This window comes from Channa argus, chromosome 9 (assembly GCF_033026475.1).
Source record: "Channa argus isolate prfri chromosome 9, Channa argus male v1.0, whole genome shotgun sequence".
Classification (NCBI taxonomy): domain Eukaryota; kingdom Metazoa; phylum Chordata; class Actinopteri; order Anabantiformes; family Channidae; genus Channa; species Channa argus.
This window is the reverse complement of record NC_090205.1, coordinates 8,842,638-8,866,066: the sequence shown is the minus strand read 5'-3', so window position 1 is coordinate 8,866,066 and position 23,429 is coordinate 8,842,638. Positions and strand designations below refer to the sequence as shown.

Below are 23,429 nucleotides of genomic sequence, written 5' to 3'. Positions count from 1 at the left end.
ATCTTTACTCTCATACATAATAAACAATGAGCGACTATTAAAACATGTTGCACTCAATGCCCCCACCCCTGCCCCCACCCCACGGACTAATCAAATTAAGATGAAAAAACTGAATTACAAACTGTAATCACAGTTCGTACAGTAGGGGACATAACACAGAAAACAGTTTAATGTTTTCATTTAGCCTACAAGGCACATTCACACTGATCATGACATTTTAATGGGCATAGTCTTCATATTCATTTTGTGGCCTTGTTTTTTTTTTTTTTAACTGAACATGAAATAATCCTAGTATCTTTATGAATCTATCAGTAAATTAAGATATTAATGTTTTGTAAAGGCCATCCAGTATGTTTCTGACCAAGCTGTCGTCTCCATGAAGGAAATATTTCACACTCAGATGTGTTAAATTGTTTTTTCTGACTCTGAGAGGCTGTGATGGCTCATTTAAGTCAGCGAGAAATTACTACAAATAATGAGTTTTATTTATGGAGTTATTTAAATCTGTTTGGTTTCCCACACCAGCACAGCCACATTTACACAAACTGCTTTTACCATCACTTTATAGATGAATATAGTGCACATGTCAAACTTCAAAGCAAAATGCGGGTGGAGTCATAAAAACTAATTACTTCAGTTAAATTCCCATGTATTTAGAATTTGGAAATAAAGGTAATATTTTCCTTTAACACGCTTAACTGGAAAATGGGGAATACTGACATTATGCACAGTAACTCGCGTCTTTGTGTGTTTTTGGCTGTTTCATAGTAATTAGAGCATTGCTATGTTCCTGTCCAGTTAATGAACTTGGCCACCAGCAGCCTGATGGGACAGTAAAAGGCCAAGTTTGAGTGACTTATTTATTCTCTGTCCCATCTCCTCCCTGTCTCTCATCTTTTCTGAACACAGCCTTATTAGTAACGTCCATCTAACTTTCTCTGACCTGTTATTTCAATCTCTGGCCACACACAGGCACACTCACGTCTTACATACACTCACACACATTCACACAAGTCCAAAGATGGACTCAGACATTGTACCACACTCTGGTACACACCCAGACTGACACACTCCCCTACTCACTAGCAATTTGTTGCCTGTGACATCACATTGTGTGTTAAAGCCGTACTGGCACCAGGCTGCAGCTTCGTTAACTTTCCTCTTTAATGAGCAGTTTAATTGAGCTGTCTAGCAGGCCACCTGTCGGCCTGCGGCCTCATTACCATACTAATGGATTGGGATTGTTGCTGCTCTGACAGCTCGGGCTGCACGGCCCTAACAGGCACTGAGAAGAGAGAGGCCAAGTAGGAAAAAGGGGACATGAGGCCACACTGGAAGAGAGGGATTTCCAAGAGAAAAAGGGGATAATGGAATTTGGTTTAATAGATTTGTTGTATTTTGAACACCAAATACCAAAAAATACCAAAAGCAACTAATTAGTTCTATAAAAACCTAGTTTGTACATCAAAACCCAGTAGGGAAAAGTAAATAACACATTATCCTCATCTAACATATTGCAACCTTTAAAAACCTCAGAAGGCTTACAATCAAGAATTTGGAGGGGAACAAACATCACACAGTAATGTGACTGACAGAATATCTAAACACAGTAACAGTTTAGATACTCAGTCTAATAGTTCTAGTGCCTACTGTGTATTACCGAGCTAGGATTATTCTAAAACAATTTAAAAAACAATAATAAAAAAGGCCTAAAGGAATTATTAAAGATGGCCAATATCTAAGTTCATGAATCTACCATTTGTAATTCATGCGGCATGGTTGCATGGAGCAGGTTGAGGCTCAATGGTGCTCTGCTCCCCAAAAAACTATCACTGCATGGCTCATGACTGCATTCCCAAAGACCTTGACACTCCACACTGCGTTTATGAAAATATTTTATGGACTGATTAAACTAAAGTAGATTTTAAATTTTTTTGAGGAATAATTTATAAATAAACATCACTTCCCAACAGGAAAATCTCCTGCTCTTAGGGAAGTATGGTTGAGGGAGCCTCGTGATTTGGAGATGCTTGGCTGCATATGGGCCTGGAGAGCTTGTTATTGTCAAGGAGATATTATTTTTATCAAGATTTCCTACAGGATTATGACAGCACTGCAACCAGCTCAGTGGAACTTGAGTGTAGCACCAGGACAATGACTAAACATCAAGTAAATTAACTTAAGAACAGCTTCAAACAAATACAATCAACCCAGCAATGCTCTTTTTATTGGTGCCATTGATGTTTCTAAAGGAGAATCTTTGTTCGGTTATAAAATATTATGCTAATTTTGGGCACAATTTGGTTGTACACTAATATCCGAAAAATGACGGCTGAACTTCAGTTTAAAGCTAATAAGCAAAAAACGAAAACAAACTACAAACCTCGTCCTCTGGTGTTAATGGACTGTACGTATCTTTATTACCTTATAAGTGATTTAAGAAGCAACAGTAATTCTGGGTTCAGTAGCTTGCTAGTGCTGGCTAGATATTGTCAATACTGAAATAACAAAAACAACCTTTTGTGAAGATTTATGAAGCACTAAAATAATCAGCAGCAGTGCAGCAGCCTGACAATAAACAGGATTTAGGCAACTATTACCTGCGCCCCGAAATACAACGCTCCTTACTGAGGCTATACTGAGGACAGAGGGTGAACCCAGAGGACAAACCTCCTTTCTGTGTGGATTGTGCATTGCTCAGTGTGTTAATGTGCACTAATGTGACAGGGGAAAGCTGGCATGAGGTGATCTCACACTGCAGAAAAAGGCACCACACTGGGCCTGCTACTTTGCTCTTTTCCAGGCTCACGTCGCAGAGACAACAAGCTGAGTGAAAGTCAGCTCAAACAGAAGCTGTGTTGGGTCTTCAGCAAAATAAAAGACTAATTATAAAAATGAGTTGTTAATGTCAGGAAGCCCTACAGGAGCGGCAGAGTATCGTCCACAGGTTTTTGGTCATTTATTCTAACAAACAAACATCTAATGCTGGAAAAACTGTTATTCGTGTTGAGTTTACCAACTAGTACCTGACGTTTCATTTGTTCCTACATCTAATTATCCGGCATCTAATTTGTTTTGATTTAAGGATTCCAGGGACTCTATTCCAGTCAGAGTGACGGCATAAAAAGATGAAGGCGACAGAAAAGCTGTAGAAACTGAATAAGAAAAGGAGGCCAACTAGGGTGATTACAAGTGAAAGGTGGCCGTGAGGATGATGGACAGACTGAGAAGAAGTGAGGTGGGTGTATGGCCGTGGTAGCAATATGCATTCAAGGATCCAGTGAATACACCCCACCTCTACACAGGCACATGCTAATGACGGACACCATTTAACGTGTCAAATTCACAATTCCCTTCCTTCTTCCCTCTTTCTTTCTCTTTCCACCACTGTGCTAATTGCTCCATCCCCGCCTTTTTTGACAGAGGCTACTGGTCTGAACTAAAGCCCATATTGTGCCGTGCATGTCCCACCAGTGACTCCCAAAGCAGGGCCACATGTACACAGATCTGCATACAGACACACGCACACACAACACCAAATAAAAACTACACCACCTTTCACATTTGTTTGTCTCGTGTCTACTGTTGTAAGAGGGTTAACTGTAAAACTACCAACGGCTGAGGAGTTTATTTCATAGAATAAGTCAAAATCAGGGGAAAGTCAGCTGGGGAAGCTATTTTGGAAGCTACTTTGCAAGCTACAAGTTTCTTACTACAAACTACTTTGTAGTAAGAAAGTTGTCAAATTGACTTTGTATATGTAACTAGAGGGGCACAAACTGGCTGTAGGTTAGTTGGTAGGTTCATCCATGAAACATAGGGTCAGTGGTTCAGCACCCGGTTCCCCCTGGGAACATCACCTTGGGCAAGACACTGAACCCCACCTTGCTCCTGGCTGGTCAGGGGAGCCACATTTACAATTACTCATTTGGCCAGTTAGCTGGTAAACTGGCATGCAGCAACTTCTGAACACTCGTTAGCAATACTTATGCCCAACAATCAATATATTCAAGTTTAATTTTACATGTTTGGATTCTGAACATTAAAAACCACAGCCGTTTGTCACATGTGAGCTGTCGATCCAGCAATACCTCTGAGAGCTGAAATAAAACTAAAGAGTAATTCCTTGCTGCAGTTTCAGCAGCACTCAATGCTTCCCATAACTGAAACTGAAATACAACTAAGCAGTTGCTCAACGTGATACAGTACGGAAAGAGACACAATACAGGAATTCTCATCGCAAAATATTTAGTTTTTATTGCCAGACAACTGCATGAGCATAAAACAGTGAAAGATTGTGCCTCATAAATGCATGTTTGCCAACATTCTTTTAACTGCTGCATTTCAGTATAGACCACCTGGAATGTGTCAAAAAGGTCACAGCTTTACTGCTCAGACAATAAAGTTTATCTAAACTTATCCTAAATCAAGTGTGGATATGTGTAGAAATGTTAAATTAATGCAGAAGGAAGACCATTTGTGAAAGCTACCGAGGCATTCTAGGCTGTTGCATCTCCACATATCCTCTAAGGCACTTACGTATTAGATGTTCCAAGGTTTAGATTGAACCCCAAAGGGGACTGTGCATTTGCGATAATGGTTCACAAATTGTGAAAAAAAAAAGGCTTGACCTTGTGGAGATACCTTTTCCTTACGCGGAATGTATTTATTATTGTGTGTTTCAGTTTTTATTGTACAACAATTTGATGACTTTTGTTGGTTTTAAATGTACTTATAAATACCCTGAATTGATCTTACACAACAAAAAGTTTTGATATTTATCCAGATTAGTATGGACATGGACTTGCCTTCTGGGCCAGCACTATGCAGATGACAACAGCACAGACTCTGCGTCATTGTCCCGCTGATTCCCTTTTTACTCACATAGAAGACCCCCCACAACCAGCACTAGAAGAGGCAGCAACCCCTTGCTGAGTCTAACAAGATGTTCAATGAGTGTGTGCGTGCATGTGGGCACATGTGTATGTGTGTGTGTTTCATGGGTTCGGATGATCACAGGGAGGGTCACTGCTGGGGTACACTAAGGAAGAGGCCACACTTTCTTTGGTTCACAGTAAGGAATAACAGTTTGAGCTCTGCTGACCACCTGCCTCCTGATCGGTGGGCAGAACCAAACACACAAAACACAAGAGGCTTGAATGGGCTGCAATTTGTGGGCTTAAGCATTTCTAATGACGCTGTTAAAAATATGAAGAAACTTGTGTGTGTGTATCTTTTTTTTGTACCGCTCTGAGGACCAGCGTGTGTTTTACAACAACAAAGACAATCCATTCTTCAAAACTTTGCCAGAAGTTGCAAAGAAATGTCGATAAATTGAAGACATTGCTTTTGTTTATACTGTATAATAACTAGGGCTGTTGCCAAAATATTTTTTTTTTGTGAAGTCATTGTAAGAAAGTGTAGGTTTATTTTGGCTATATTGGAAAGTAAGTTAATGTATTTTGTCTAAATGTAATTTTGAGAAAGGAAACCTTTTAGTTTAGGATATTTTTGAACATTACAATAGAATTTCAAAAAAGAATATGTTGATAGTTTGAGTGTGAGAACATTTCAAAATTATTAAAAATAATTATTAAGGGATTACGTGTCATTTTGCACATGCTCCTCCAGTGTAGTGTGCATGAAAGAGCTTGCATTTCTTTTAAAAAAACAGGTCATCTGTAAAATGGACATTGTGGTCTTCTCACTTCTTCAAAAGGCTGCTTGAGGCTTGAATATAATAAAGTCTATAGGCCACTACCCCACAAGTGAAACTCTACAAATGCGGTTGCGTGAATGTGCTCATGTGTGTACAGTATCTACATACCTACATAGAGGCTAACTCTTTACATAGCACTTTAAAACAGATTGGAAAACAAAATGAATTGCTGAAGGTATTTGACTCAGAAAGGCAAAGACCTAACACTAGATCTATTTGCCACACAGTTCTGGACTGGGCTAACAACCTTATTTTGTTTCCTTGCTGCTTTATCCGTCACCAGAACTGTTTCCGCCACTCTAGCAAACAGTGTTAATGTCATAATGAGGCCTGAATGGTGGTAGATGTACAGGGAGGAAAGCATTTTGGAATTCAGCCATACATTGCGCCGTGCCAAGAGCATTTTCACGTCAAGTGCAAACGCCAGAGGAAACTGGCTGGAATGAGGGAAAAAACCAAAACAACCTGGTGTGCAACAGCTAAAAAAGGACGCTACCATTTAAAAAAGTACAAGGAACTAATTGTATTAGTGCTAAAATTGAGTATTTGCATTTGTAGTTTTACAAGTATTTTAAAGCTTATTATCCCTTTACACTCGTTCGTTTTTTAGTGATAAATGGGTCAAAAATAATGTTAGTCTGAATGTAGGTGCAGCTCTGTATTTTGTAACTGCCTCATTTCACCATCCTCTCTTTCTCCTGCTCCTACTGACTTTAAACCACCTTCTTTTCAGTGCAGTACGTCCACCTCTCCAGATCCGTCCTAGCCTCCTTCCTCCTTGTACTACAATTCACAATGTCATGTGCGAACAACATAGAGACTCCTGTCTGACCACATACATCAACTTGTCAATATCCATTACAAAAAAGGAGCAGATCTTGATGCAAACCCACCTCCATCTTGAACCAGTTTGACATTTCTACCACACTCCTGTTCTAATACATGTCCTGTACCACCTCCACATACTTCTCTCCTACTCGTGACGTCCTCGTGCAGTACCATAACTTCTCTCTCAGCACCATGTCATATGTGTTCTCTAAATCCACAGCCCGGCTTCCACTACTCTATCGTATAGCTTCATGAGGTGGCTGATCCACTGTAAATGTTTCCATCTGCAAACATTTTATAGTGGCACTGTGGTACCCTCTACTGACAAGCTGCTACTGGTGCAGGCAAGTGTGTGGTTCTCATGATACACTTCTGCTCACCTTCTTGTTTTGGTGTGGGTGCATGTGAAACCGGTATGTATCTCATCTTCTCTGCGTGCCTTTCCCTTTCTCCAGTATGCTCTTGACTCAATGCTGCCCCAGGCTTAATCCTCTGATCAGCATGCCAGGAGAGCACGAGGGCCCTGACCGGACCAGTGAAGGACAAGGGTCTTAGGTGGCACCTGGCTACAGCCACATTCTCAGATTGTCTCAGGCACTTGTGCTGATGCAGCATTGCGTCAGCTTATTGTTGACCAGCGAGCTGAGGTACAAGGAGGACCAAATCCATCTGCTTCTCATCCATCGGCCTCTTTTCCACAGTCTGGAGAGCATGGCAGAGAAACAAAGAGGAATAATGACAAAACCTACATTTAGAGAAAGGATATGCATATTTTCTTACATTTTAGCCTGGACAATGGACTACTCCTTTAAAAGAGAGAAAGTTATGTAAATAAGGGTTTAAAATAAAATTTCTACTTTCCCGGGTCCGATCTGTCAGGTTCAAGTTACTTACCAGACAAAGGGCAGGGTGAATAGAGTGACTTGAGAGACCAGGGGATTGAGGGGAGTTGCTTGGCACACAAACAATTAGCACTCGTCCCTGCATAACTTGCTGTGGCCCCAAATCCCCACATTTGTCCATACAAATTGTCTGGACCCCAGGTCTTGTTTGTCTAGCTCTGCTGGCCTGCTGGAGAGGGCTTGAGGGCAGCCAGGAATCCTCCTCCCAAAGAGCACAACTCCTGGGAACAGAACAAATGTGGTCTGTTTAGAGAATTAGATCACACCTTATACTTCACATTTGTATCAAATTCTATTTATATTTATGAAATTTGTGTTTCCAGTTCCAGAAACACAAATTTGACCTTAGTGAACTTTAGTGGACACAGTAGTGTCCACTAAAGTAGAAATGCACCGAGTCAGGATAACTTGACTGTGTTGAATTTATATAATGGAAAAACATCCAAAGCTGTCATACATGGAGTAGTCTGCTGCTTCCTGAGGCCAAAATGTGCTGCTGGGCTATTAACCCTACAGTGCTTTCACTATACATATTGTGGAATGTAATGTGATACAATGTCTGCTGGAGTATTTTGTAAAAACATTTTATATTGCACTGTAGTATTAGGTTTTTCTGGAATTTTGCTTAGTTTATTTGAAAGCATTGGTTGCAAAAGTCAATGCCACAACACAGGAAGGTGCCAAAGAGTTTTGCAAGACTTTACTGCATTGTGAATTTCGCATTTTGATTCATTTGACCACAGAACAGTATTCCATTTTGCCTCAGACTATTTTAAATGAGCTTTGGCCCAGAGAACATGGTGGCGTTTCAGGATTATGTTCTTCTTTGCATGATACACTTAACTTACATTTGTGGACTGTACAGCATCCCATCCTCTGTCCATCTTTCTAAATGGTAAATGGCCACTTACTGAGCACTTTTATCTAAAGTTCTTTACAATGTTGATTCCCACTCACCCACTTACACACAGATGGTAGGAGCTGCCATGGAGGGTGGTCACCTGACCCACCGGGAGCAACTTGGGTTTTAGTGTCTTGCCCAAGGACACTGTGAAACGCAGCTGGGAGCGAGCCACTGACCCTGTGGTCCGTGGACAACTGCCTTACCAACTGAGCTATAGATGCCCCATTTCTAGAGGCTCTGCCTCTCTGAAATGCTCCTTTTTTACCCAGTCAATTATTTTTGCAGCCTTTTGTTGCTCCTGTTCCAACTTTTTTGAAATACGTTGCTGCCGTCAAATTCAAGATGAGCTATATTTTCTGTGAAATGGCAAAATGTGTTTTAACATTTGTGTTTATTTTCTATTGTGAATAAAATATGGCTTGATGAGATTGCATTCCGTTTGTGTTTTACACAGCGTCCAAATTTGAGAATTTAGGTTGTAAATTCTGTTAAATAAAAACATTTCTGTACTGAAATGCTTGTTTAAGTAACTAGTATGGTGAAGTATTTTTCAGACTTTTAACCTATTAGGTATAGGTTGTTAATTACTGAGTGATGATAGAGCTAAAATCAATGAAACAAATTCTGATGTATTTTTTCCCCTTTAAAAAAAAAATTAATATTGATCTGGCATTCTTAAAAATTAAACATCCTCACAAGACACTGACTATTGCAGCTTAGACTGGTTTTTCAACCCTGTTTCCATTTTCTTTATATCCATACATTTGCTATACGTGACCTCGTAGAACATAAGATAAATTTTTGAATATTCAGTATTGTAAGCCACAACGAAACACAGTGCAGACCACTTAACCAACCACACCAAGCATAATCGATTTTGTGAAGTATTGAGTTGTCTACAGCCAGATGATATATTAGCATGTGCATATAGCCAACTGTGATCTAATAATTCTAAACAGGAGCTTTACACATTTAATTCATTGACAAGTTTAAGACATAACACCTGAGCGATAACGTGACTGATCAGTGTATATTTGGTGAGTATAAATTATACATAAAACATGAGAGCAATTTAAAAAATAAATAAATAAAAAAAACTAGGTTACCATTAGTGGCAGATCAATTTGTCAGCAATTTAGAAAACTATGAAACTGCTGTGATGTTTACCACTGTGTAGCATCCCCTCTTTTAACAACTATCTGTAAATATCTGGGAAGTGAGATTATCAGTTACTATAATTACGAAGAGGAATGTTGTCACACTCTTGTCTGATAAAGGATTCTAGCTACTTAACAGTCCTGGAACTTCGTTGCCAGATTTCTCATTTTATGAAGCGCAAAATGTTATTAATTGGTGAAAGGTCTCGTCTACAGGCAGGCCAAATCAGCACCCAAACCTTTGTTCTGTAAAGTCATGCTCTAGTGATGGATGCAGTATATGGTTTAGAATTGACTTAATGAAACATTCCAGCTCTTTACTGAAAGAAGAAGACTGATTCAGTACACCACTTTATTTTTAAGAAAAATATTGAGTAAATATTGCCAGATGAAAACACAGAGACTAGCCTGCAATGATGTGATGGAGAAAGCTGTGGAAAAGAAAATGTAACACAAATGATGCTGTAGAGTTATATGAGTGATGGTTGAAGCTGTATCTCATCCCATAGTAATAACTAAGTTGGGGAGAGTTATAACCGAACTAGACAAATACTTCTGCAGATGCTGTCAATATGGTAGAATCCATGGTGGTTGGAGTCTCAGGTGTGGAAACCGTACTGTCAGAAAGCCGGCACATGAGTGGTATTAGTAGTGTCAGAAAACTCAAATGTAGTCATCGTAGAGAGGGCAACCATTGCCTCTGAAGTAAGCATGATGGTTGTAGTCGTTTCCAAATTAGTCATCAATACTTCTGCAGACGTTACAGGGTAGAATCCGTGGTGGCTGAAGAATCAGGTCTGGAAACCGTACTGTGAGAAATCGAAGCCGTCATTGTAGATGACTCACTCGATGCAGTTGAAAAAGGTGTGATGGTTGATGCTGCATCTGAGCTGGTACTCATGACTTTGACAGGAGAAGAAGAAGTGTCTGGGAGGGAAGACGTAGTGTCTAGAGATGTTGTCAACAACAACGTGGCCGGAGATCGAGTCGCAACATTGGGTGAAATGGGTGATGTGGCTGAAGTTTCAAATGTTGCCCTAGTTGTGTCGAAGCTGGTCATCAAAGCTTGTCCAGTAGCTGTCAATGTCGTGTCCGAGCTGGTCATCACAATTTCTGAAGCAGTTGTTGGTGTTGGTGAAGCCGGCACATGAATGGTATTAGTAGTATTGTCAGAAAACTCAAATGTAGTCATTGTAGAGGGGGCATCCGTTGCCACTGAAGTAAGCATGATGGTTGCAGTCTTGTCTGAGCTAGTCATCAATACTTCTGCAGAAATAGTCAAGGGGGTAGATTCCGTGGTGGTTGGAGACTCAGGTGTGGAAACAGTACTATCTGAAAACAAAGTAGTCCTTGTAGGTGACTCACTCGATGCAGCTGAAAAAGGCGTGATGGTTGAGGCTGCAACTGAGCTGGTACTCATTACTTCGACGGGAGCAGCAGAAGTGTCTGGGAAGGAAGATGTAGCGTCTAGAGATGTCAACAACAACGTGGCTGTGGATGAAATAGGTGATGTGGCTAAGGTATCAGATGCTGCTGTACTTGTGTCGAAGCTGGTCATAAAAGCTTGTCCAGTAGCTGTCAATGTAGTGTCCCAGCTGGTCATCACGATTTCTAACGGAGTTGCTAGTGTTGGTGAAGCCGGCATGTGAGTGCTAATAGTAGTACTGTCAGAAAACAAAGCAGTCATTGTAGATGACTCACTCCATTCAGTTGAAAAAGGCATGATGGTTGAGGCTGCAACTGAGCTGGTACTCATGATTTCGATGGGAGCAGCAGAAGTGTCTGGGAAGGAAGATGTAGCGTCTAGAGATGTCAACAACAACGTGGCTGTGGATGAAATAGGTGATGTGGCTGAGGTATCAGATTCTGCCGTAGATGTGTCGAAGCTGGTCATTAAACCTTGTGCAGTAGCTGTCAATGTCGTGTCCGAGATGGTCATCACGATTTCTGAAGCAGTTGTTGAAGCCGGCACATGAGTGGTATTAGTAGTATTGTCAGAAAACTCAAATGGAGTCATTGTAAAGGGGGCATCCGTTGCCACTGAAGTAAGCATGATGGTTGCAATCGTGTCCGAGCTAGTCATTAATACTTCTGCAGAACTAGTCAAGGGGGTAGATTCCGTGGTGGTTGGAGACGCAGGTGTGGAAACAGTACTGTCAGAAAATGAAGCCATTGTAGATGATGCAATTGATGCAGCTGAAAAAGGTGTGATGGTTGAGGCTGCATCTGAGCTGGTACTCATGATTTTGATGGGAGCAGCAGAAGTGTCTGGGAAGGAAGACGTAGTGTCTAGAGATGTTGTCCACAACGTGGCTGTGGATGAAATGGGTGTTGTGGCTGAGGTATCAGATGCTGCCATAGTTGTGTCGAAGCTGGTCATCAAAGCTTGTCCAGTAGCTGTCAATGTCGTGTCCGAGATGGTCATCACGATTTCTGAAGCAGTTGCTGGTGTTGGTGAAGCCGGCACGTGAGTGGTACTAGCAGTACTGTCAGAAAACAAAGCAGTCATTGTAGATGACTCACTCGATTCAGTTGAAAAAGGCATGATGGTTGAGGCTGCAACTGAGCTGGTACTCATGATTTCGATGGGAGCAGCAGAAGTGTCTGGGAAGGAAGATGTAGCGTCTAGAGATGTCAACAACAACGTGGCTGTGGATGAAATAGGTGATGTGGCTAAGGTATCAGATGCTGCTGTACTTGTGTCGAAGCTGGTCATAAAAGCTTGTCCAGTAGCTGTCAATGTAGTGTCCCAGCTGGTCATCACGATTTCTAACGGAGTTGCTAGTGTTGGTGAAGCCGGCATGTGAGTGCTAATAGTAGTACTGTCAGAAAACAAAGCAGTCATTGTAGATGACTCACTCCATTCAGTTGAAAAAGGCATGATGGTTGATGCTACATCTGAGCTGGTACTCATGACTTCGATGGGAGCAGCAGAAGTGTCTGGGAAGGAAGATGTAGCGTCTACAGATGTCAACAACAACGTGGCCGGAGATTGAGTCGCCACCGTGGATGAAATGGGTGATGTGGCTGAGGTATCCGATGTTGCCGTAGTTGTGTAGAAGGTGGTCATCAAAACTTGTGCAGTAGCTGTCAATGTAGTTTCTGAGCTGGTCATCACGATTTCTGAAGCAGTTGTTGGTGTTGGTGAAGCCGGCACATGAGTGGTACTAGTAGTATTGTCAGAAAAATCAAATGTAGTCATTGTAGAGGGGGCATCCATTGCCACTGAAGTAAGCATGATGGTTGCAATCGTGTCCGAGCTAGTCATCGATACTTCTGCAGATGTTGTCAACGGGGTAGAATCCGTGGTGGTTGGAGACTCAGGTGTGGAAACTGTACTGTCAGAAAATGAAGCCATTGTAGATGATGCAATTGTTGCAGTTGAAAAAGGCGTGATGGTTGAGGCTGCATCTGAGCTGGTACTCATGACTTCGATGGGAGCAGCAGAAGTGTCTGGGAAGGAAGATGTAGCGTCTACAGATGTTAACAAAAGCGTGGCCGGAGATTGAGTCGCCACCGTGGATGAAATGGGTGATGTGGCTGAGGTATCCGATGTTGCCGTAGTTGTGTAGAAGCTGGTCATCAAAACTTGTGCAGTAGCTGTCAATGTAGTTTCTGAGCTGGTCATCACGATTTCTGAAGCAGTTGTTGAAGCCGACACATGAGTGGTATTAGCAGTATCGTCAGAAAACTCAAATGTAGTCATCGTAGAGGGGGCATCCGTTGCCTCTGGAGTAAGCATGATGGTTGTAGTCGTGTCCGAGCTAGTCATTAATACTTCTGCAGATGTTGTCATCGGGGTAGAATCTGTGGTGGTTGGAAACTCAGGTGTGGAAACCGTACTATCCGAAAATAAAGCCGCCATTGTAGATGACACACTAGAAAAAGGTGTGATGGTTGAGGCTGCAACTGAGCTGGTACTCATGACTTCGATGGGAGCAGCAGAAGTGTCTGGGAAGAAAGATGTAGCGTCTACCGATGTCAACAACAATGTGGCCGGAGATTGAGTCACCACCGTGGATGAAATGGGTGTTGTGGCTGAGGTATCAGATTCTGCCGTAGATGTGTCGAAGCTGGTCATTAAACCTTGTGCAGTAGCTGTCAATGTCGTGTCCGAGATGGTCATCACGATTTCTGAAGCAGTTGTTGAAGCCGGCACATGAGTGGTATTAGTAGTATTGTCAGAAAACTCAAATGGAGTCATTGTAAAGGGGGCATCCGTTGCCACTGAAGTAAGCATGATGGTTGCAATCGTGTCCGAGCTAGTCATTAATACTTCTGCAGAACTAGTCAAGGGGGTAGATTCCGTGGTGGTTGGAGACGCAGGTGTGGAAACAGTACTGTCAGAAAATGAAGCCATTGTAGATGATGCAATTGATGCAGCTGAAAAAGGTGTGATGGTTGAGGCTGCATCTGAGCTGGTACTCATGATTTCGATGGGAGCAGCAGAAGTGTCTGGGAAGGAAGACGTAGCGTCTAGAGATGTTGTCCACAACGTGGCTGTGGATGAAATGGGTGTTGTGGCTGAGGTATCAGATGCTGCCATAGTTGTGTCGAAGCTGGTCATCAAAGCTTGTCCAGTAGCTGTCAATGTCGTGTCCGAGATGGTCATCACGATTTCTGAAGCAGTTGCTGGTGTTGGTGAAGCCGGCACGTGAGTGGTACTAGCAGTACTGTCAGAAAACAAAGCAGTCATTGTAGATGACTCACTCGATTCAGTTGAAAAAGGCATGATGGTTGAGGCTGCAACTGAGCTGGTACTCATGATTTCGATGGGAGCAGCAGAAGTGTCTGGGAAGGAAGACGTAGCGTCTAGAGATGTTGTCCACAACGTGGCTGTGGATGAAATGGGTGTTGTGGCTGAGGTATCAGATGCTGCCGTAGTTGTGTCAAAACTGGTCATCAAAACTTCTGTCGTAGCTGTGAATGTCGTGTCCGAGCTGGTCATCACAATTTCTGAAGCAGTTGTTGGTGTTGGTGAAGCCGGCACATGAGTGGTATTAGTAGTATTGTCAGAAAACTCAAATGTACTCATTGTAGAGGGGGCATCTGTTGAGAGCATGATGGTTGTAGTCGTGTCCGAGCTAGTCATCGATACTTCTGCAGATGTTGTCAACGGGGTAGAATCTGTGGTGGTTGGAAACTCAGGTGTGGAAACCGTACTCTCCGAAAACAAAGCCGCCATTGTAGATGACACACTCGAAAAAGGTGTGATGGTTGAGGCTGCATCTGAGCTGGTACTCATGATTTTGATGGGAGCAGCAGAAGTGTCTGGGAAGGAAGATGTAGTGTCTAGAGATGTCAACAACAATGTGACCGGAGATTGAGTTGCCACCGTGGATGAAATGGGTGATGTGGCTGAGGTATCCGATGCTGCCGTAGTTGTGTCGAAACTGGTCATCAAAGCTTCTGCAGTAGCTGTCAATGTCGTGTCCGAGATGGTCATCACGATTTCTGAAGCAGTTGTTGAAGCCGGCACATGAGTGGTATTAGTAGTATTGTCAGAAAACTCAAATGTAGTCATTGTAGAGGGGGCATCTGTTGCCACTGAAGTAAGTGTGATGGTTGCAATCGTGTCCGAGCTAGTCATTGATACTTCTGCAGATATTGTCAAGGGGGTAGATTCAGTAGTGGTTGCAGACTCAGGTGTGGAAACCGTACTGTCAGCAAATGAAGCTGTAGATGACGCACTCGATGCAATTGAAAAAGGCGCGATGGTTGAGGCTGTAGCTGTGTTAGAGGTAGCTGGCATGGAGGTGGGGGCAGTTGCTGAAGTGATCAGGGTAGTTGTTGACGCCGTGGTGGCAGCTGTTGTTGAAGTGGGGGGGGTAGCCATTGTTATCACCGTGGTGGCGGCCATTGTTGTTGTGGTTGCTTTTGTCGAGGCAGCCGTCATTGAAGCGGCAGTCGTGGTCGTCGAGGTGGGGGGGCCAGCTGTTACCGCCGTGGTGGAGGCCGTCGTCTCGGTGGTGGTTGTCGGGGCGGCCGTTGTTGCCGCCTCGGTTGTGGTGGTGGTCGGGGGGGCCGTCGTCGTCTCGGGGGTGGTGGTGGTGGTCGGGGGGGCCGTCGTCGTCGTCGTCTCGGGGGTGGTGGTGGTGGTCGGGGGGGCCGTCGTCGTCGTCTCCTCGGTCGTGGTGGTTGTCGGGGGGGCCGTCGTCGTCTCGGGGGTGGTGGTGGTTGTCGGGGGGGCGGCTGTCGTCGTCGTCTCCTCGGTGGTGGTGGTTGTCGGGGGGGCGGCTGTCGTCGTCGTCTCCTCGGTGGTGGTGGTTGTCGGGGGGGCGGCCGTCGTGGTGATGGTGGTCGTCGGGGGGGCCGTCGTGGTGCTGGTCGTCGGGGGGGCCGTCGTCTCTGTGGGAGTCGTCGTCGGGGGGGCCGTCGTGGTGCCGGTGGTGGTTGTCGGGGGGGCCGTCGTCTCGGTGCCGGTGGTGGTTGTCGGGGGGGCCGTCGTCTCGGTGCCGGTGGTGGTTGTCGGGGGGGCCGTCGTCTCGGTGCCGGTGGTGGTTGTCGGGGGGGCCGTCGTCTCGGTGCCGGTGGTGGTTGTCGGGGGGGCCGTCGTCTCGGTGCCGGTGGTGGTTGTCGGGGGGGCCGTCGTCTCGGTGCCGGTGGTGGTTGTCGGGGGGGCCGTCGTCTCGGTGCCGGTGGTGGTTGTCGGGGGGGCCGTCGTCTCGGTGCCGGTGGTGGTTGTCGGGGGGGCCGTCGTCTCGGTGCCGGTGGTGGTTGTCGGGGGGGCCGTCGTCTCGGTGCCGGTGGTGGTTGTCGGGGGGGCCGTCGTCTCGGTGCCGGTGGTGGTCGTCGGGGGGGCCGTCGTCTCGGTGCCGGTGGTGGTCGTCGGGGGGGCCGTCGTCTCGGTGCCGGTGGTGGTCGTCGGGGGGGCCGTCGTCTCTGTGGTTGTTGTCGTCGGGGGGGCCGTCGTCTCTGTGGTTGTTGTCGTCGGGGGGGCCGTCGTCTCTGTGGTTGTTGTCGTCGGGGGGGCCGTCGTCTCTGTGGTTGTTGTCGTCGGGGGGGCCGTCGTGGTGCTGGTGGTGGTTGTCGGGGGGGTCGTCGTCTCAGTGCCGGTGGTTGTCGGGGGGGCCGTCGTGGTGCCGGTGGTGGTTGTCGGGGGGGCCGTCGTCTCGGTGCTGGTGGTGGTCGTCGGGGGGGCCGTCGTGGTGATGGTGGTCGTCGGGGGGGCCGTCATGGTGATGGTGGTCGTCGGGGGGGCCGTCGTGGTGATGGTGGTGGTTGTCGTCGGGGGGGCCGTCGTGGTGCTGGTGGTGGTCGTCGGGGCGGCCGTCATCGTCAGGGGGGCCGTCGTCCCTGTGGTGGTTGTCGTCGGGGGGGCCGTCGTGGTGCTGGTGGTGGTCGTCGGGGCGGCCGTCATCGTCAGGGGGGCCGTCGTCTCTGTGGTGGTTGTCGTCGGGGGGGCCGTCGTGGTGCTGGTGGTGGTCGTCGGGGCGGCCGTCATCGTCAGGGGGGCCGTCGTCTCTGTGGTGGTTGTCGTCGGGGGGGCCGTCGTGGTGCTGGTGGTGGTTGTCGGGGCGGCCGTCGTCGTCGTCTCCTCGGTCGTGGGGGTGGTGGTTGTGGGGGCGGCCGTCGTCGTCGTCTCCTCGGTGGTGGTGGTTGTCGGGGCGGCCGCCGTCGTCGTCTCCTCGGTGGTGGTGGTTGTCGGGGCGGCCGCCGTCGTCGTCTCCTCGGTGGTGGTGGTTGTCGGGGCGGCCGCCGTCGTCGTCGTCTCCTCGGTGGTGGTGGTTGTCGGGGGGACCGTCGTCTCGGTGCTGGTGGTGGTTGTCGGGGGGGCCGTCGTCTCGGTGCTGGTGGTGGTCGTCGGGGGGGCCGTCGTCTCGGTGGTGGTGGTCGTCGGGGGGGCCGTCGTCTCGGTGGTTGTTGTCGTCGGGGGGGCCGTCGTGGTGCTGGTGGTGGTTGTCGGGGGGGTCGTCGTCTCGCTGGTGGTGGTTGTCGGGGGGGTCGTCGTCTCAGTGCCGGTGGTTGTCGGGGGGGCCGTCGTGGTGCCGGTGGTGGTTGTCGGGGGGGCCGTCGTCTCGGTGCTGGTGGTGGTTGTCGGGGGGGCCGTCGTCTCGGTGCTGGTGGTGGTTGTCGGGGGGGTCGTCGTCTCAGTGCCGGTGGTTGTCGGGGGGGCCGTCGTGGTGCCGGTGGTGGTTGTCGGGGGGGCCGTCGTCTCGGTGCTGGTGGTGGTTGTCGGGGGGGCCGTCGTCTCGGTGCTGGTGGTGGTTGTCGGGGGGGTGGTGGTGGAGGCAGTTGTTTTGCCTTGGGCTGGAATTTCTATGTCTACTCCACTGTATGGCTTTTCAGGAATTTCTCCTAAACCCCACAATTGATAAAATCCTTCCCCATAATCGTATATTGCATCCGATCCTGAGCTGGCTGAAGACTGGGTTGAATATATTGTTGAGCTAGTTAAGGTTTGTGCAGTTGTCAGTCTCTGTGGATCAAAGGCTTCAAGAGGAACATCATAGAAGTTCCAAAGGTCAAAATAATCCATTTGCTCTAGATCCCTTTTAACATGATGTCGGACACCTTTTTGTTGCAACTTAGGAAAACAACTTGCCAGCACAGTACACAGTTTCCCAGAAGAATCAGAGTAAACCACTTCAAAGCCAGTATCCTGTGAAAATGATTGTTAGTTTCCAGTCAAAACTGTTTTGTTTTTTTTGGTATGCATTTCAGATCAGACTTACCATGTTTCGTAACTTTAATATAGCCACAAATAAAGCATCGGATGTCTTCCATTGTCTCACAGAAGGATCTTTTGTGAAAAAATCTGCAGATTGAAATGTCCGTTTAGTCTTTAGTGTGTACACAGATCAGAGACACATAAGTTTCATAAGCTGAAATAAACCAACACTCAGCCTTTTGCAGTAATTACAATATAAAGTTCTAGTACAACACGTGGACATAAACTCAACAGGTTCAACAGGTTCTTACCAAGCTCTTTCACCTTCCGCAGTAATGTTCCTCGGGGCAGCTTTACAGTGACTTGTGGTGCTCTGCAAATCACCAGCAGTGATGCTGCTTGTGTCAGCCTTACTGGATTCTCACAGACAGCTATGCCTGTCATGTTTCTCTGTAGCAGGTGGTCATAGTAATTCAGTTTTAATGACTGGAAACCAGTATCATCTCCAGTCTGGGGATAAAGAAAATGAATTTCAGTTGACACAGAGGGAAAGGGTGCCTTCTTTTATCTCTAGTTTGGGTATTACATGTAACTAAATGCAATAAAAGTTCTTCTGATTTCTCCTTTATGAAAACAAGCTGGCAGTGCCAACTACAAGCATTATACCATGCTGCAGCACAGAAGTGCAGCAATCACATTAACCAAGGCACAGGAACTTTTATCATGCATAGAGCCATTAGTTTGGGGTAAAGATAGATTTTACCTGTATTGCTGGGTGGCAGCTAGTATAGGGGAGCTTAACCATCAACCACCACTTATAAACACTAATGGAGACATGGCATCTTTTAGGTAAGGACAACAACTGTACTCCATCTGTGAAAAAACATTGATCACTTCAGGCTTCTGACACCAGCTTATACACCCTTTTGAAAAAAAAAAAGCTGCAATTATACCAACTGCTGGTGGAGAAATCAAACATACCTCCTAAATGCAGATTTGAGTATCGGATAAGCGAAATGCGGAGGAAGAGCGCTCCATGACTGCACCGATACAGTGGCTGGTTAAAATCCGATGCCCCTGGAACTATAGGTAAGATACAAGTCTTACAAGTTACTCCTTAGGACACTTGGTGCTAACACAATACAGAGGATCACGACACGACGGGGATAGTATTGAGAATAGGGAGGACTCCGCCAACCTTGGTCATCTTGTTTTGTTTGCATCCTTCTTTACTCTTCTGACTTGGCTGCTGCGTATTCTTGGCATGTTTAGTTAAACTACTTTTGAATAATACAGCTTGTGTGGACTTTGTTCTGACATCATCAAATGACTCACATGAAATGCCCAATTGAATTGGAAAGAACTAGGACAGGGTATTTTTTTGTAGTACAGCGGACATAGGATACACAGGAGTTTTCCGGTCACAACAGCTGGCTCAATTTTGCCTCAGTGCTCTTTTCATGTTGCAGATAATCCCGGTGGATGGAGAGCAGGCGGCACATGAGGCGGCGGCGGATGTGACGCCAATCTTAAAATGCTCATTATCAAAAGGATAACTTAAAATAAAAAAAGATGGCAGCACTTTTTCTTGAGGACACAGTTTTACAGGATGAACCAGTATTCTTGACGCTGTAGTTGGTCACACTTATAGGCTCTATTAGCCAACACACAATGACTTCATTTCTCTTTTCAGTTAGACAAAAAGAAAGAAAACTGACTATTTTTTAATTAAAACAGTCCCAGAAAGAAACCATAATAGTCACTATATGAAGTGTTTGCAGGTTTGGTGTTGCCAAACCAGCTCGTCTCCCTTTGCCATTTTTGCCAAATTGTTTCCCTGAGTTTGGAGGAGATCAGAAAAAGTGAGCATGAAATAGTCAAACAATTGTTTTATGGGCCAAATTAAAGTTGGGTTTTTTCCTTTTACTTGACTCTCCCCATCATCTGTGTAAGCAAAACAGGGGCGGTCTTTTCAGGTAAGGTGGGAAGCCTCAAGTGAGTTATGGTATTTGCAGAAGCCAATTGATGTTGATAGGAGGCCCAGGCCTCATACTAACAGACCGTGTCCTGGGGACCCGTGGACCTATTAGGCCTTAGGTATGAATCGCAAACAGGTTCATGATCGGCTGTATGTAGTACAGAAAATACAGTCTAATTATCTCGGGTCTACGTATTGAAACTTCCTGCCTCAAACCAACTATATCCCTACATGGTGACTTAAAAAGTGGATTTTGTTTGACTAAAGAACGACACAAGTGGCAAAAAGCATTTTCTAAACGTCGGCCCACAATAAAACTATGTAAGAAATAAAGTTTACAGGAAATGATTTCAGATGATGATGATTTCATTTTCATTTCTTTTAAAAACACAATTTAATTGACTTAATTGTCTCATCACCTTGAAGAAAGTTCCAAATGGCCGCTGAGAATCTTCTTTCGGTCCAGTCTAAAGGAGCCGCCTCAAACGGCTCCTCATTACCGTCATAAAACTCGTCCAAAGCGGCCAAACGTCCGTGTGCGAACCGGCTTTCTGCGTTTCTCAGCCGGGCTAGAATCAAACAAATCCAAACCCAAGCAGTTAGTGCGGACGCCATAGTCCGCATTCGGCTTCCGGCTCTGCCGCCTGACAAGACTTAACTGACCCACTGGGAAAACCAGAAGCTCAACCGCGTCGCCTCACTTAAAGCTGCCCAATTAAGGCCACAAGTGGAAGGTCTGAGGGTTTATGGGCCGTCAGATGCGCGGGATTTGACGCACTCGACCTTGTTTCCGGATTGGAGAGAAATCAAACCACATAATTCGAACATGAGAGAAACAAGTCTCACATTTAAAAAACCGTATCCGGGCCTTTTTAAGTGTAGGATCGGGTCAATGAGATTTTTTTCAGTTAGGAATTTGTAAATCTGCAAAATAAAAGAAAAGAAAAAAAAAAAAAGAAAAAAGTGTGCATGATAAATTCTAGTTAGTTTTTCCAGTTTAAACAAAGCAAGTATAAAATCTGTGAAAAAGTGATAGTTACAGTGGACACTGTGACCAAATGCTTGTGTAAATTAAAAAAGTTGGAGCTTAACGCCCAAAGTTCCTACACTGATGTTAATACTGAAAGTACACCTGCCACAGGTAGCAAGTTTTTACACCGCAATCTGATTTTAAATTGTCCAATCAAAGGGCTCCCTCACCCCCAAATTATGAAAAGCTTGAGGTGCTGCTTCAACTCCTCTGAAAATTTAGCCTACATTTTACGAACTTGAAGGGTCTCTAGCTCATAAATCCCTGTGCGAACCATATATATATATGACATATACACATGTATATATGTCAGTGAAGGTATTGGCATTCAACAGCCAAAATTATTAATACCTCTCTAAAAGCTTCAAAGTAACTACTACGTGTCTACGTTTTTTTTTTTTTTTACTCGAAGTAGCATTTATTAGAGGACTGTTGTCAGAGATAGTATTTCATAATGACTTTTTCATGACTGCTGAAGAAAACGTAACGCCATCTGCTGGTGAAAAGATGAAGCTACAAAGACCAAACCACCGGCAACGCTTGCAGATTATAGAACAACTCTATTGTTATATTATAGGGTCTGTTAAAAGAGGAGAATAAAGAGACGTGTAAATATAAATTGTACGTGGAGAGAAAAATTTTAGAACGATAATGAAGATGAAGCTACAAAGCATAAGCTCCGGATGTGGAGCTTGTTGCTGTATAACTGTAAAATGAACCTTTTGTGGGCGAAAACAAATCTGTATGAGATGCTTGCAGGTGTACATAAAAACAACGTGGAGGCTGGAAATTGATTAAATAAATAAATAACAATCTAAAAAAATTGAATATTGAATAATTGAATAGGTCTATTATTGTATTTGATTATTTATTGTATTTGATGAAAGATTAACCATAGAGTTAATCATAGCGTTATGCTCACATGCTTTGTTGGTTTAAAGCAAGCAGGCATTCGATAGAATTTTATTTATGTGTCATGATTTGACAGGCGTCACTTATGGTCACTGTCCTCTGACGAACGTAAGAAATGAACCACCTGCCTCAAAATCCGCACCTCCGAGTCCAACTTAAGTGATCTGATGGACAAACTGGACACCTGCAAAAGAGAGTTCCGTATTCTTACAATGGGAGAGTGTGAGAGATAAGGTTTTTTTTTTTATTTCATCAATGGTCTATTTATTGTTTCTGTGTCATTTCTGTAAGTATTCGGCTTTCTTCTTCAGTAGTAAACGTAAAATGTGTACATCCAGTTTTGAAGTAGCGTGTGTGGACAGAGAAAACAAAAGTATTGTCAGAAGTGGGATTCGAACCCACGCCTCCATTCGGAGACCAGAAGTCCCGTTCTTAGGAAGGTTTTCCACCTTGAGTCTGGCGCCTTAGACCGCTCGGCCATCCTGACAATCATGCCTACTTGTGAGCAAGACGTTTGTTTGACTGCTTCTGCCTACAGTGTGAAGCTTTTTTGTTCTTCGTATCTTTTTCTTTACGCCGTGACGTGTAAGTACCATGTATGACATCGGCACTGAAGACTCGGTAACGATACAAATGTAACGAGTTTTTAAAAGACGGATCGTTAAAGTAATTTTAAGTCGCCATCGTGTTTTCTGACAGAAAGAAAAACTCCTTTTTAAATGAACATGGTCTCCACTAAATAGCTTTGACATCTACAAACGGAGAGATGGGCGGTGACGTCTTGGCTTGTTATTGAGTCCAAACAAAACAAAACCCATTTAGAGACTTCTAGTTTTCGTAAATTGAGATGAAATATCATATTCCTCAGGTTTGCTGGGTGGAAAAAATAACAGTTTAATAAACCACAACAACCGGATAAAGTAAAAATATTTTCAAGTAAAAACAATTTAGCTCTTTGTAACATCTTGGACTCGGAATTTAAGACACTTCGTGTGCTTTCGACGCAAACCTCAATGGTGTTTTTTTTTTTAAATAATAAAGGGTCACATAAAAGGGGAAAAAAACTTTGTCAGAAGTGGGATTCGAACCCACGCCTCCATTCGGAGACCAGAAGTCCCTGCTTTAGGAAGGTTTCACCTTGAGTCTGGCGCCTTAGACCACTCGGCCATCCTGACAACTGATCTAATAAGAGTGAGTCAATAATTTAAGTATCTCAATCTATGGTTATTACATAGTTGATTTGTATAAAATTGCTTCTCCCCATCCACTGAAATGATTTGTTTTTATTTCTGAACCTTAATTTTGAACGATCGTCTATTACGCTGCTGTTTACCATTGATGTACGTACAGCGGCGCTAGAAAATTAACTTCCGGTTGTAAAACACGTG

General features: G+C 44.7%; 1 protein-coding gene and 2 non-coding genes across 3 annotated transcripts; all 3 read right to left on the bottom strand.

The window, feature by feature from the left end:
• Window positions 1-7,601: 7,601 nt before the first annotated feature.
• On the bottom strand, window positions 7,602-16,687 carry LOC137133453 (mucin-2-like). Its single transcript, XM_067517115.1, has 3 exons — window positions 11,212-16,687; window positions 8,415-8,530; window positions 7,602-7,670 (listed from the first exon to the last, which is right to left on the bottom strand). The coding sequence occupies exons 1-3, from the start codon at window positions 16,685-16,687 to the stop codon at window positions 7,602-7,604; spliced, it is 5,661 nt and encodes a 1,886-aa protein (XP_067373216.1).
• A 5,731-nt stretch (window positions 16,688-22,418) lies between these two features.
• trnal-caa (transfer RNA leucine (anticodon CAA)) lies at window positions 22,419-22,528 on the bottom strand. The gene is made up of 2 exons: window positions 22,491-22,528; window positions 22,419-22,464 (listed from the first exon to the last, which is right to left on the bottom strand). It is a non-coding gene; the product is annotated as a tRNA-Leu (tRNA).
• A 580-nt stretch (window positions 22,529-23,108) lies between these two features.
• Window positions 23,109-23,216, bottom strand: trnal-caa (transfer RNA leucine (anticodon CAA)). The gene is made up of 2 exons: window positions 23,179-23,216; window positions 23,109-23,154 (listed from the first exon to the last, which is right to left on the bottom strand). It is a non-coding gene; the product is annotated as a tRNA-Leu (tRNA).
• Between the last annotated feature and the right edge of the window lie 213 nt (window positions 23,217-23,429).